The sequence below is a fragment of the Notechis scutatus genome, chromosome 6 (genome assembly GCF_049901735.1).
Source record: "Notechis scutatus isolate UNSWTSFEM ecotype Mainland chromosome 6, rNotScu1.2, whole genome shotgun sequence".
NCBI classification, from domain to species: domain Eukaryota; kingdom Metazoa; phylum Chordata; class Lepidosauria; order Squamata; family Elapidae; genus Notechis; species Notechis scutatus.
In genome coordinates, this window is record NC_142014.1 from 66,745,804 (window position 1) to 66,760,745 (window position 14,942).

Sequence of the window (14,942 nt, forward strand, 5' to 3'; positions counted from 1 at the left end):
GCAACTTTAAGACTTGTGGACTTCAACTCCCAGAATTCTTCAGCCAGCATAGCCATTCTTGAAGTCCACAAGTTGCCAAGTTTGGAGACGCCTGCATTAAAGGAACATATTCTGAGATTTATTTAGAGTTAGCTGCATGTGCTGATTCAAAGTACTTGTAAGATGCTTGTTAATTGCCATTATTCAGAGTGGAATGTGGTGGATCTGGGCAGAATGGGGATAGGATTTATAACAGGCTGAGCATCCTGATATCAGATAGGTTACAAATTACGAAGAAAACCGAAGTGAGGCATCTGATTTAAGAAACATATCTCTGTAAGCTGGAGAGAGAAACTGTGAAGAGATGAGCCACAGTGGAACGGAATGCATTGATTTTTCTCCATCCATGTCCCACTGTTATTTAAGAGAGAAAGACAAGAGACAGGTTCAGTTTCCCAGCCTGAAACTTACAGGGTCTCTCTGGGCGGTCATTGTCTTTCTATCCAACAGCTAACCTCTCAGAGTTCCTGTGAGGATAGAATATGAAGGAGAGAACATTGCACATAATATTAAATAAAGTGTATCAATGAAATATTTCTAAATGTAAAAGAATACTAGTTTAAACTGGATTCCCCCTCCTTACTTATTTGTGATTATGTCAAATATGGCTTTAAGTAGGTTGTTGCTGGCCCACTTTAGTGAGGAATCACTAAATATCAGGAGAATAGGAATATATTTATTCAGTGTAAAGGACTAGCTTTGTAAGGTTATTCAGAAAGGCGAAGAAAAGGCTTGTAGTAAAGACTTTGCAATTTTTCCCCCAGTCATCTGGGCAATCCGTCAAATAACTGGGGCTTTTTTCTACTACTGTATAGTTCTCTTTTTGTCTTCATGGGGCTGGTTTGGACTCTCTTAGTCTTGCTTTAATCATTGAACCTTATCTATGTTTGTTGGCAGTGTGTGAGTTTCCTGAGTTCTAGCTATCCTAACTAGCACCGCTAATGTGGAGCTTGATAGGTATTCCAGCACCACAGCTCATATTCTTGCAGTGCATCTGGAACTTAGTTGAGATTGTTGCCAATTTGTTATACTTGTTAAAGATAATTATCAGTTATTTTGTCCACATGGTTACAACCTGATCCTAATGTAATTATATCAACCCAGTGACTGGAATTCATATATTAGAAATAGTTTGCCAAATCAGTTTTTTTGGATAAACCACAATTGGCTGAATTATAAACTATGGTTGACTAAATTTAACCTACAGCGTAACAAACCAAAGTTAAATAAATTAGGATATGTAAACCAAGTGGAGTAACTCTCCACAATTATTTCCAAGGGATAGGCAGATATGGAGATCTTTCTTCTATATGGGTTCAGAAGGTTACAATGCTAGTCAACCTTGGGTGACCTCAGAAGCTAAGCAGGTCTACCATAATATAGCACTTGGACTGGAATCACAGAGTTGAACCTCAGAACCAGAAATTAAAAATAATATGGCATATATCTGTATCTGTAATACTGCCAAGAAGACTGAATTGCGGCAGTCACTAAGAGTCAAACACAACTTGAGGGCATCTTTTCCATTTTAAACAAAAAATGTCTTTCATCACTTGGAGCTTCCAACCTGGATCGGTTATGACGTTTGCTATAGCTACTGGCAGTTTTCAGTTCCTGCCTACTCCATCTCCATCATGTAACAAAACCGCAAAGATAAAATTATCTCCCTGTTCAAACATCCTCCTCCCTATTGTACAATCTATAAGCAAAATAAATTGGCACAAGGAACTGTTATTCCTGAGAGCAGTCTCTCAGAGCTTCTTTGGATGCTAGAGAGGGTGTTTTGTTATACCTCTTTGCCATCTTGGAAATCTTTTGGCTCACCCAAATCTATTGATAACGCCTTCATGTCTGTAGCTGGTTCAGTTTTGACTTCCAACAACAGCTGTTGAGTAACAAAGCACCTATGTTCTAGTAGGACAGGACTCCTGCTTTCTTTTCTAATTTCTAACTTTCCCTTGTATTTATACGCCCCAGCTCCATAATCCTGAAAGAAATCATAAAATAGAAAGAAACCTTTATTCAACTGTTAACATTAAATAAGTGGAGATATTTGTAGATCATTATTAGTTATGCAGTCATACATATATCAAGATATAAATGTGAGTTGGAATCTTCTAATACCACCACTTCCTCCACCTCTCCCTTCTTCCTCTCCCCCTTCCTCTCCTTCCATTCTCTCTCTCTCTCTCTCTCTCTCTCACACACACACACACACACACACAACACACAGGATTCAAAAATATATTTTTATCCATTCAGCATTCCTGCAAGGCAGGTTAAATTGTGAGTGATTTGCCCCTTATTATATATAAATGTTGCTGCTGAGCCAGGTTTTTTTATCTAGTGCTTCACAATTAAGTGCAAACTTTTCACTATTGTATCATACTGCTTTCATTAGTGCAATCCTACACACTTACTATTTGGGCAGAAGTTCCATGGACAGTATTGGGCCTATTCCTACATCATCATTTGGAAGTTAGTCCCATTCTAGTGTGCAAAAATGGCACTGCTTTGGCTGAAACATGTCCATCATCAGTCTTGTTTCTCACTCTTTCTAACCTCTTTAAATACTAATGAAAACGTTTGTCCCTTATATAGTTGTATACAGTAGTTTTATCATTATTCTATTAGGTATATGGATTAAAGTGTATTGAATGTAGTATATTTAACCCCAATTCAGTCATTTGTTTTAATCAGGGGAAAGGTCATCCCAATTCATTTATCACTTTGGTTGTCCCAGTACCCAAAAGCCTGAGTATGGATGTCTTTTCAGAGAGGAATTGGTGCCATAATAATACACTGAGGACTAGTGGATGTAACAGATTAAAATTAAAATTAAAAATGTAAAAGAAAGGATGCCTTTCTTTTCAGAATACCACTCTATCTGTTGTTAGTTGATGTTTATCCAGGAACACAAAACCAAGGAGAACTGAAGGATATTTTTGTATTGGAAGAAACTGAAAAAAATTGTGGGAGGGGAGATAAACTACGTTTGAGCTTTAACAGAATGTGGAATTTGGTAGAGCAACCTTCCCAATCTGATACCTTCCCATTGTTTTGAATTCAGAATTCCCGGAATCGATTTGTAATTTCTACAGCCCTTGAGGGACCCACATTGGGCAAAGCCGTGTTTCCAGTAGGGACCAAAAAAAGACCTCAGGGTCCCTATCAGTTAACTTGTGTGACTTTGATGATCTTTTCTCTTTCCCTCAGGTAGCCGAGAAACTGCCTTTGCATACGCTGTCAGCGCTGCAGGAGTTGTGAATGCCATCAGCCGCGCCTGCCGCGAAGGAGAGCTCTCCACTTGTGGTTGCAGCCGGACAGCGCGACCCAAGGACCTGCCCCGGGACTGGCTTTGGGGTGGGTGTGGGGACAATGTGGAATATGGCTACCGGTTTGCCAAAGAGTTTGTGGATGCCAGAGAAAGGGAGAGGAACTATGCCAAGGGATCAGAAGAGCAGGCCCGTATACTCATGAACCTACAGAACAACGAGGCAGGGCGCAGGGTAAGATCATTTTAATTCTCTTCTATTTCTCTGTAGATTAGCTTTCCCATCCTTGTGCTCCTAGAAGTATTTTAATGGAATTCCCTTTGGCCCATCCAGTAGGGCATGGGACGTTTCACAATGTTTACCCCATTCATGGAGCTGGGGTGGGCGTGGCCTATGGGTGACACATCCAGTCCATGCGCCACCAGTTTGACACCCCTGCAGTAGGGCCGCTGAATGGTATTGCTTGTTCCATTGTTACCTTTTCATTGGGTATTTTAAGGACAGAAAAGAAAAAGATTTAGGAAGCCATTTGTTCTAGTTCCACTCATCCCAGCCCATGCAGAGAAAGTTCTTCAATTAAGTTTTAAGGGCCTGGAGACTAAAACATATGAAGAACAGTTGCAGGAATCATGAAATATGTCTAATCTAGAGAAAAGAAGAACTAGGGATGGCATTATAGCAACGTTCCAATATTTGAGGGGTTGCCACAAAGAATAGGGAGTCAATTTATTTTCCAAAGCACCTGAGGGCAGGACAAGGAACAATGGAAGGAAACTAATCAAGGAGAGAAGCAACCTGCAATTAAGGAGAAACTTCCTAACAGTGAGAACAATTAAGCAGTGGAACAGCTGGCCTTCAGAGTTCAGACATTGTGGGTGCTCCATCACTGGAGGTTTTTAAGAGGAGACTGGACAGCCACCTATCTGAAATGGAATAGGGTCTCCCACTTGAGCAGCTGGTTGGACTAGAACAGGGCTCTCCAACCTTGGCAACTTTTAAGACTTGTGGACTTCAACTCCCAGAATTCCTCAGCCAGCAAAGCTGGCTGAGGAATTCTGGGAGTTGAAGTCCACAAGTCTTAAAAGTTGCCAAGGTTGGAGAGCCCTGGACTAGAAGACCTCCAAGGTTCCTCCCAGCTCTATTCTGTAAATAAATAAATAAAAGATCTCATTTGAGAATGCTAGGGTAGGATTTGCTAACACTTGCTAGCATTTTCAACCCTTTAGCAGCATTTTGATCCCCAACACGATCGATCTCTCTTCTTGGTGTCTCCACGCTGCAGAAACTGCCGGTTGTGGAATGATGGACAACAAGACATACTGCTCCATTCTGTTTTCAAGGAAGGTCATCCATCAGGGATTGGAGAAGGGATTGTCTCAGCTATAGACACAGTCCTGACCCCATCCCTGCTTCACTGCGCTCAGAGATTCAACTTCTAGCTTTATTGCTCTGTTTGTTTATTTTTGACGGTTATCTCCGCTTGCCCTTTCCTCCCCTCTGTCTCTTTCTCCTCTTGATTTCCGTTTTTGCCTTCTTTCCCATTAGCCTGAATCTTATTGTTCCAAGGGGCTCTTAGGCTTTGGCAGACATGCTGCATTATTTATCTACACAACATGTAACAGGCCTCCAGCAATCGGCAGTCGAATACCATTGAAGCCGAGAAGAAGTTTGATTGATAAACTGTGTAGTAATTCGTTACAAATTCGCTTGAGATTACATCTCTTATGAGAGAAGAACCCAAAAGAAATTTGAGGTGGAGAGTAACAGAAGGGCTGACATAAGCAAATCTCTTTGCCAGATCCTTGCAACTTGATACAAAGGGTCAGCTTTTCGAGTGCAAATGTCTTAGCTGCCTCTGGCGCCTCAGCTCTTGATCTATAGCTCAAATATCTTCACTCCCATTTTTGGAAAGAAAATATGATAAAGGAGAAAACCATTTAGCTATTTATTCACTGACATCTCTTTTGAGACAGACACATAGATAGATCTGAGCATCTAGTAAACATAGTATTTTGAAGTAAGCCATATTGGTTTCATTCAGATTGTGATCTGAAATGAATTTAGGATTGTGGGGAAATCCCTTTATTTGTGCAAATAACCATGGTGTTTCTGGAAGGAGAGCGGCTGCTGAAATTCCAGCGGCTTCCATAGCAAACCACGTTTCTGTTGCACATGCTCCCCTTACCTCTTAAGGCTGCAAAAAAAAAATAATACATGCAGTTTTTAAACAGTGTCAATTCATGCATAATTTCCCAATCATAGGAAGCACTAGTTCAATCTGCAATAGTCAGATCTCTACCTTGAATCTTGTGTTTAAACTGGACATTTAAAAATGATCCTGGTAAAAAAAAACTGTAAAAACAATCGGAGAAGTAGAGACAAAGTTCAGTGGAGAGAAATTGAAGGAACTGGATTTCTTTAGCTTTGAAAAGAAAAGATTGAGTGAGAAGGCAGATTTCAATTGGATGTCAAGTTTTTTGTGAGACTAAGAGGAAATTTAAGTGTGGAACCAATTACCCAGAGAGGTGTTGGGTTCCTACTATATATGTTCAAGTAAGGGTTAGACAACAATCTATCTGAGATGCTTTAATTTACATTCTTGCACGTATCAAGGGATTGATCTCAGTTACTTAAATAGCTTCTTCCAATGACAGCAAATTTAGTGTGCACAGTTCTTTGAATTACTAGCAGATTATTATTCTCCCAACCTCCACTAAAAGTAGAGTAGGATTCATGTCAATCTTTAAAGATAGACCAGACTAGAAAAATCAAAGTCATGCCACTTTTATTATAAAGTTATAGTAATAGGATCTTGCAAGTCGGAATACCTTTCCCCCTCCCTTTATTTTCATTAAAATTAGGGAGTGTATTATTTGAGACTTTCCTCAGGGTACAATTTAGCCCCAGACTCAGGTTTCTTTTATCTATTTTATTGGAAGTAGCTCTTCCTTCTGTTCCTCAAGGTCATTCCTTCTTCCCATTACAATGCTCCTTAATCTTAGCATAAGGCTCTTGGATCTCCTTTATACCACACTGGGGTATTTAAAGAGAAGATATGCCACCATAACAACTAAGAGCCAGTTTGGTCTAGTGCAGAGGTCTCCAAACTTGGCAACTTTGAGAATTCTGGGAGTTGAAATCCACAAGTGTTAAAGTTGCCAAGTTTGGGGACCCCTGGTCTAGTGTTTAAAGTACAGGGCTAGAAACTGAGAGACTGAATTTTAGTCCTACCTTAGGCATGAAAAGTAGTTGGGTGACTGTGAGCCAGTCATGTTCTCTGTGCCTAACTCACCTTACAAAAGGGGTGGAAAATGATGGCCCATTTATGACTTGTGGACTTCAACTCCCAGAATTCCTCAGCCAGCCACCCTGATAGTCATAAAGGGGCCAATCTCTGCCTTGCAGGGTTGGTGTTGTGGGGAAAATACAAGGAGGAGGGAGGACTGCTACATATGTTTACCACCTTGAGTTAGTTATAAAAAATATAATAAGGAGAGGATAATAAATTAAATTCAAAACAAATAAATCTAGTTTAGTTTTCACCTTTAATTGTCAGATGATCCAGTGGATGCTAGAGTAAATCACCATGCATCTTACTTGTAGTCAGTGGTGGGATTCTACCAGTTCGCACCTATTCGCTAGAACTGGTTGTTAACATTCTAAGCATTTCAGAGAATCAGTTGTTAGAAGAAATTACTGGCCTAATCCTGTAAGGAAGGCAGGAAGGAAACATTCTGGTGTTGCTTACAGAAACTGCCTCTCCGTTAACCCTTATTACATTCTTGGCAGGACTAGACTTCCTGTCTCTGGAACGTCTCTGGAGTTTTTTCCCCCTCCTTTGCTGGTGTGGAGTGACCATTCAAAGTTACAATGGCACTGAAAAAAGTGACTTATGATCATTTTTCACACTTACTATTGTTGCAGCGTCCCCACAGTCATGAAAGGCCAGGCGAGGAGATGTGTGCCTTGATGTGAGTGATATTGAGTTGGCCACGCCCAGCCAATAACATGACCATCAAGCCATGCCCACCAACTAGGCCACGCCCGCAGAACCGGTTGTTAAAACATTTGAATCTCACCCCTGCTTGTAGTTTGATGCTAAATTATTCTTTTGTTCTTTGGACACCACCAGAGCACAGTGGCTGGGATATGTAAACTTGCTTTTCCTACCTAAAAGTTTTATGCATTGTGTGTTCACCTCAGTGTAACAAAGAATTAATAATTTGCTGGACCTAACGGGAAAAGCAGGGGAAAATAATTAATGGATGGATCATTCCAGCCCTTTTAATCTATACAGTAGGAGATGGGGGGGGGGGGAATAGAATAAGGATCATATTACACTTGAAAAACACTGCTGTGTACTAATATTGTTGTATGTACAAGAGTTGCTGATTGTAAAATGGCAAGGGTGTGATGTATTGCACATGCTTAAAGGTGTGAAAGCAAGCAAAGTTAAAAGACCAAGGCTACAAATAGCACAGAATTAAAATTAATATATAAACCCAAGAAGGAAATGCAGCAGTTCAGAGATAGTAAAATACCAGTCCCTAAATTATCACCCTCTTAAACCACCTAAAAAGAGGAAAGTTTTAGGACAGTTGTGTGGATTTTTCCTGGAAAGACATTAAGGAATTAAACTGTACCTGAAAATTCCTGGTTTTTAACTACACCTGTTAAACCTGGGAGTGATAGGTATGTTTTGTGTATTGGGACTTTTCTGCTGCCTAAGAATTTTGGCTGATATAGACCTAATATATCTGAAAAAGCTCCAAGTCAGAAAATACATTTTTTTTGTATCAGTATAACCTGATTCCTAGCAATTGAGGATTTTGAAAGAGAGAACAAGGTTCTTGAATGAATCCTATTTTTAATATTTTAAAATATTTTTGGCATTTGTCTGCTACTCTTTTGTGTGGGACCCACAGCAAAAATCTGATGGAAATTTTATTCAAAAGATACACCAAGAAAATACAATTACTTTTCCTAATACTGATATAATTACTGGTTTGAAATCAAAAGAAGTAAAATACAAATGCAGCAGATTTTATATAGCAAAAGAAAAGGTGAACATTCCAGTGTTTTTGAAAATCTTCAGGCATACATTTATTGCTTTATGTAGAGAAGGAAAAGTATCCCAGGTTTCAAAAGTCAAAATGTCCTCTATATTCTACAGCCTTGGTGGTATAATGTCCCTTTTTTTGTAGGGATTCTTGGTCCCACCCCATTTCTTATGCTGGATTGGACCAGTTTTATTTGCAACATCTGTTTATCACTCCAAATTGCTTTGAAGACAGTTTTGGTTATTACCATTTTGTTTGGGATGGACATAAGCCACACACCCCACTGCAGATAAATAGAGCAGATCACAATTTTGCCAGGCAAAGAAAGCAAAAATTCGTTCAGTGTGTCCCTGGCTAGAGCCAAGTCAGTTTTTCGTCTTGAAGTGGATTTTAAAAGATAGTTTGCTCAGATTTGGACCAATGTCAGCTTCTTGATATAAAAATCAAATGTAAGGACTAAAAGCTGAAACTCAGGTTTTTTTTTAAATGAATGCCTAGAATGAGGCGTACAAAATTTCTTCAGCTTCCAATTTTCTAAGATAACCCAACAATTCACCAGAACGACTCCTGTCAGATCTGAATATTATTTAAGAGAAGTCAGGGAACCAATTCGTATAATATTTTTATATTCAGCTGATGTGGGTAGTAAACTTGTGATTAATGTGTTATATTTCTTGGAGATGCTGTTGCAGGTACTAGCTTAGTAAATAAATTTAAAATCATTATCAGTGTAATGATATAAGTCTTACCTTTCCTGATATACTTGGGACAATGTATATACATGTAGTCCTTGGCTTACGACTGTAATAGAGCCTGCCCATTACAGTGTTGATAGTTGTAAACCAGGTCACCCACATGGCTGACCTGATTTTATAACCTTTTTGTGCTGGTCATTAAGTGAATGTGGTAGTCGTTAAGTAACTCCATTGTTCACTATGGGTTTTTTTTTTTTTTTTGCAAGAAACCAAAAGTAAATGCTGGTTTTCAATACAAATGTCATAAAACATGGTCATGTATCTGCAGGACACTGCAAACAGCCATGAATGTGAGCTGGTTGTCATGCACAGAACATGTGGCGTAATGTGACTAAAAGGAAAGCTGGAAATCAGGTCTTGAGAAATTCTGAGGAATCTGTCATAACTTTGTGAGATTCTCTGGGAATTTTCTGCACAGACATTAATCAGATCCATTTCTGCTTATCTTCAATAAGACTTTTACGCCACATTCCTTCTGACAACTTATCTATGCATTCCACTCAACTTCTATGTTAAAGAACTTTAAAAAAAAAAACAATTTGTAGCATGTTTACATCCTCTGTAAACATGCCAGTACCAAAACATTTTCAGTCTTAATATAGTTTTTAATTTGCCATGCACAACAGAGGAAGAGGGCATTCCAAGACAGGATGTATAATTAGGGTTATTGTACATTCATATTTACATACAAAATGTAAAGAAAACTTTCTGACGTCATCATTGCTTTCCCCCCAGATGTTGAATTGCTTATAATCAGGTTAAACTTTCAATATACATGTAAGTCACAATCATCCCACACATTTTATAAGCCCAAGCATTGAAATGATTGCAGCAATAAATAAATAAAATTTATAGCAACAAGCCTATTATTTGACAATAAGCTATAGGTGGCCTCAGCTTTGATGACCATGCCTGTGAATACCTGTTACATTTCCAAATAGGCATTCATCTGATTAATCACATACATGACATTTTTAGATGCAAGTTTTGTTAGAAATATTTCTTATTAGGTAATAAAGCAGGGCTGTCCAAACTTGAAAACTTGTGGACTTCAACTCCCAGAATTCCTGGGAGGAATAAATGCTGGCTGGGGAGTTCTGGGAACTGAAGTCCACAAGTCTTCAAGTTGCCAAGTTTGGACAGCCCTGTTATAAAGTAATAATGGGAAAAGGAATTGATTGGCCACCAGCTGGTGAACAAGATGCAAATTGCCTTCTCCACAATAATGTTGATTACAATTGTACATTTCAAACTCAGAATTGGAACTTGACATGAAGGCAGGATGACTCAGCCTGAATTCTGCCCATTTCCTAAAAAATGCATGTGGAAGGGTAGAACAGGGAGTACAAAAACAACGTTGAAATTCCTCACAGTTTCATGTCGGTTTGCTGATCAGTTTGGATAGTGGTGAGGTTTGGGCCTAGAGTCAGAGAGCATAGAAATAGATTGTAAAAACAATGGAAAGGGTCCTTCCTTCGTGATTGGGTTGCACGGTAGACATATCTTGATCAAGAATCTCAAAAACTGTCTACCCTCTGAGATCAGGAGCAGATATCATAAGAAGCTTTCAGCCCTTTAAAGCAGTCCAGAAAAGAAGTCCAACCCATGAGTACTGACACGACTTTTATTATAAGGTTAAGTAACAGAATCTTGTTAGTGGGTCCGAAAGTAACTCTCCCCTCCCTTCCTTTTACTTTCCAGAAAACTAAGGAGTTCCCATACTGCCTTTTTCTTCTGTTGGGTGACACACCTTTTGCATGAGATTTGTCTAGGTCAGGGGTCTCCAAATATGGCAACTTTAAGACTTGTGGACCCCAACTCCCAGAATTCTATGGGAGTTGCTGGCTGGAGAATTCTGGGAGTTGGGATCCACAAGTCTTAAAGTTGCCAAGTTTGGAGACCTCTGGTCTAGGTTGTAACTCTTCTCTTGTCTTCCAATGTTATTACCTTATATCAGAGAGAGTCAAGGAGGGGCAATCTTATGCTTCCTTGTTTTCCAGGGCTGAGCTCATATTTTACTAATAGTCTCAATGTATCTTTTCCAAGGTCATCTCAGTACTCCTCCAATAAATTTTTGCAGCTGACCTTTCTTGCTAGAGAAACACTGAATTATTAAGGACAAGGAATCAAAAAGGACCTCTTCCTTGAGGAGCAGAATCCCTATCTGTCCTGTTTCTCGAACAATTATGTCCTGGAACTGATTGCCTCAAAATTACTTTGAGCCCCAAAAACAGATGCTTAGCACACTCTTCACCGGAGCATAGGTATTGGAAGGCAACTTAAGAGTTTTGCCAGGAAGGACTGAGTCTGTACAATGGATACAAAACCTTCCATAATTATTAAATGAGCCGAGTATCCCAGGGATGTTTATGAAGATAAAATTGATCTCCAAGATAAAACCTACCAGAATACAAAGGTTAGGTAGAGATTTAGCATACTGTGAAGTACTTAGACCAGAACTGAAAAATGCATATTCAAGTCTTCAGTTGGCAACACATATATCAAAAGGTAGTCCTGGATCAGATACAGGTGGTCCTTGACTTATGTTCATAACGGAGCCTGTCATGATGGTCATAAAATTATGTGACTGACCTGAATTTACTTTTTGCAGAAGTCATTAAGCAGATGTGGTTGTAAAGTGGCTGCCACAGTCATTAAGTTCACCATGGATGTGGTTTTGTCAAAAACTGCAAATTATTGCCAGTTTTTGGCAAAACTATTATAAAACAAGGTCACATGACCACAGGATGCTACAAATCAGGAGGCGGGGGGCAGATTTCCACCTGATCATCAGAACTTTGAATCCTGGATGTAATTAGCCTCCCCCTTGTAGAACCATTGTAACTTTGACTTCGACTGTGACCAGTCATAAGTCAAGGATATCTGTACTCCCTCTTGGCACAACGACCGAGAGAACATCCTGTATATCAAAGCAAGCGATTTGCAGCTATAGAGACATATTTGGCCTTTGGCTTGCTCTGTGGCTTTCAGTGTCCATTTTTTTTTTAAAAAAAATCCTCTATATAAGCATACACTTATTAAAGAAAATGAGAGCACCCCATCCTACACTCTGTTAAAAATATGATCCTGTATAATGAAGTAGAGAAATGCATAAATTAGACAGGAGAAGCTCTATATACATCTCTGAGCAGTTTAGAGGAAAATAAAGGATGATATGTGAGCCTTCTGTGGTGCAGTGGTTAGAGTGCAGTACTGCAAGCTACTTCTGCAGCCAGCTGCCTAGAGTTTGGCAGTTCAAATCCCACCAGGTTCAAGGTTGACTCAGCCTTTCCAACCTTCCGAGGTGGGTAAAATGAGGACCCAAATTGTTGGGGGCAATAGGCTGGCTCTGTAAACCACTTAGAGAGGTCTGTAAAGTGGTATATAAGTCTAAGTGCTATTGCTATATTTAATCATAAAGCAAATATTTTGGAAAGACTGCTGTATTTTCTAAACTCACCCACTCAGCACAGTGGAAGTGACTCCTGCCTCAGTAAGAGTACTATCTGGTTAGGTCCTCCCCAGTGGTGTATTAACCGTTAAGCAAGTGCTTAGGGCACCAGGCTCAAAGGGGGCACCACAAAGTTGAGAATTCATTTGTACAAAGGAGGGGGCACCAAGATTTGTCAGTCCTTAGGGCACCAATGAGGCTTAATCCACAACTGGTTATCCCGCAGTTGGGTGTTGCGTTAACCCAATGGGTTTTCTCTTCCGCAGGCGGTGTACAAGCTGGCTGATGTGGCTTGCAAGTGTCATGGAGTCTCAGGGTCCTGCAGCCTGAAGACATGCTGGCTACAGCTGGCCGACTTCCGCAAAGTGGGAGACTTGTTGAAGGAGAAATACGACAGCGCTGCCGCCATGAGAATTGGCCGTAAAGGCAAGCTCGAGCTAGTGAACAACCGCTTCAATTCACCCACCCCTGAGGACCTGGTCTACATTGACTCCAGTCCAGACTATTGCCTGCGTAATGAGACCACTGGTTCCCTGGGCACACAAGGGCGGTTGTGCAATAAGACTTCGGAGGGCATGGATGGATGTGAGCTGATGTGTTGCGGCCGGGGCTATGACCAGTTCAAGAGTGTGCAAGTAGAGCGTTGCCACTGCAAGTTTCACTGGTGCTGTTACGTCAAGTGTAAAAAGTGCACAGAGATTGTCGACCAGTATGTCTGTAAATGAAAGGCCAGCGAGACCTACAAATCTATATGATAATAAATCTATATAAATCTATTTTATATATATTTGTATAAATAAATAGAAGATGTTGATGTTGATGATGATGACGTAATAATTATAATTAAAGAAGCTTATTTAAGAGACTGAAATGCTTCCACTAAAACAACTGATGGGTCAGGATGCTCCTTTTTAAATTATTTAGTCATGGAGCAAGGAAAAAGAAAAAAAGACCAGGGATGGGATTTCTGTACTTGTTCCCTGCAACTCTTGAAACAACTCAGCCAGAATAAATGAGAAACTTGAGGTATGAGGCTGGCTCCAGATGTTTTGCCATGGAAAAGGTGAGAATGGTGATGGTGGTAATGGCAGACATGTTCCTTCTGCTACCTGATGGCTGAAATTCAAAGAAGTTACATGTGTCATGAGGGCACAGCCAAAGAAAGCGCTTTGGAAGCTCAGATGGATTTCCAAAAGGACATGAAACAGTTCTCTTTGCTTAACAACACACCAGACTCAAAAAATAAATAAATGTCAATTTTAATACAGAAGGACCAATTTCCAAGACAGAATCCATGCAAGACTGTCGCATAAGAGCCTGGATTCTTCATCAAAGGTTTGAAACAAAACCTCTTTACCCTTTGACCTAAAATGTGCTGCTGCATCCTTGTTTCATTAAAAAAAATTGCATCTGTTTCTTCTACCTTTTGTGCAATCGGGCAGGTGGAAAAGAGGTTTGAAAAAAGCATTCTCTAAAGCTCTGTAAAAAAGCCATGCTGTTGAAGTGGGATGATTTTCTTCGGTTGGTTGATCTGGTTTTTGCTTGTAGAAAAAAGATCCGTCAGGGTGCCTCTTGTGGATGGAGAAGAGACTGTGTTCTGCCTAAGTGCCTTTGAACTTAAAAAAAGACATACCATTCCACAAGCACGCCGAGCTCTACATGGATGTGAATTTGAATAGCCATGGGGGGGGGGGCAGTTCTCCCCAGTATCCAAGATGTACAGTTACTTTTTAATATTAAATATCCCTTGTTCTTGCCCTCTCCCTTGTTTTTGTGAGTATATTTATTATCTGTTGCTGCTCATGCATTTCATACCATAGGGCAGGGGTGTCCAACCTTGGCAACTTTAAGCCTGGAGGACTTCAACTCCCAGAATTCCCCAGCCAGCTTTGCTTAAAGTTGCCAAGATTGGACACCCCTGCCATAGGGCTTTCTGCCAGTCTAAACTTCTTCCTGATTTAAAACGTTATAATTTTCAACCTGCTTCTCATGTTCTGTTTTGAGATGGTAATAAAATCACTTGAAATTGTTTTTTAAAAGTTAAAAGTTTCCTTACATGGCAATAGATAGATAGATAGATAGATAGATAGATAGATAGATAGATAGATAGATAGATCGAGCTATATAGATATAGATATTGGCATTTCTCATTTTAATGTATTTCAGGATGAGACGCCTGTTCTTCCCAGGAAAGGAAACATTAACTTTTTAAAATATATGTATATTTAAATACTCACGCAGAACTTTCCTACTAAAGCCAGAAAGGGAAATCTTTTATTTTTTCAGTAAAATGAATTTTGATCATTTCTATTAATGAATAACAATGCCATTAAGCTATTCTGTGCTTCCTGAATCCTGGGCG

The 14,942-nt window shown here is 39.7% G+C and overlaps 1 protein-coding gene across 1 annotated transcript in view; it reads left to right on the forward strand.

Annotated features, from left to right (window-relative positions):
• Nucleotides 1–14,337, forward strand: part of WNT5B (Wnt family member 5B) — a 125,167-nt gene extending 110,830 nt beyond the window's left edge. Inside the window, exons 4-5 of the mRNA XM_026663888.2 lie at nucleotides 3,256–3,548; nucleotides 12,847–14,337. Of these exons, the coding sequence (XP_026519673.1) occupies nucleotides 3,256–3,548; nucleotides 12,847–13,305 (752 nt within the window). The 3' untranslated portion in view covers nucleotides 13,306–14,337. The remainder of the gene's footprint in view (nucleotides 1–3,255; nucleotides 3,549–12,846) is intronic.
• The last annotated feature ends 605 nt before the right edge of the window (nucleotides 14,338–14,942 follow it).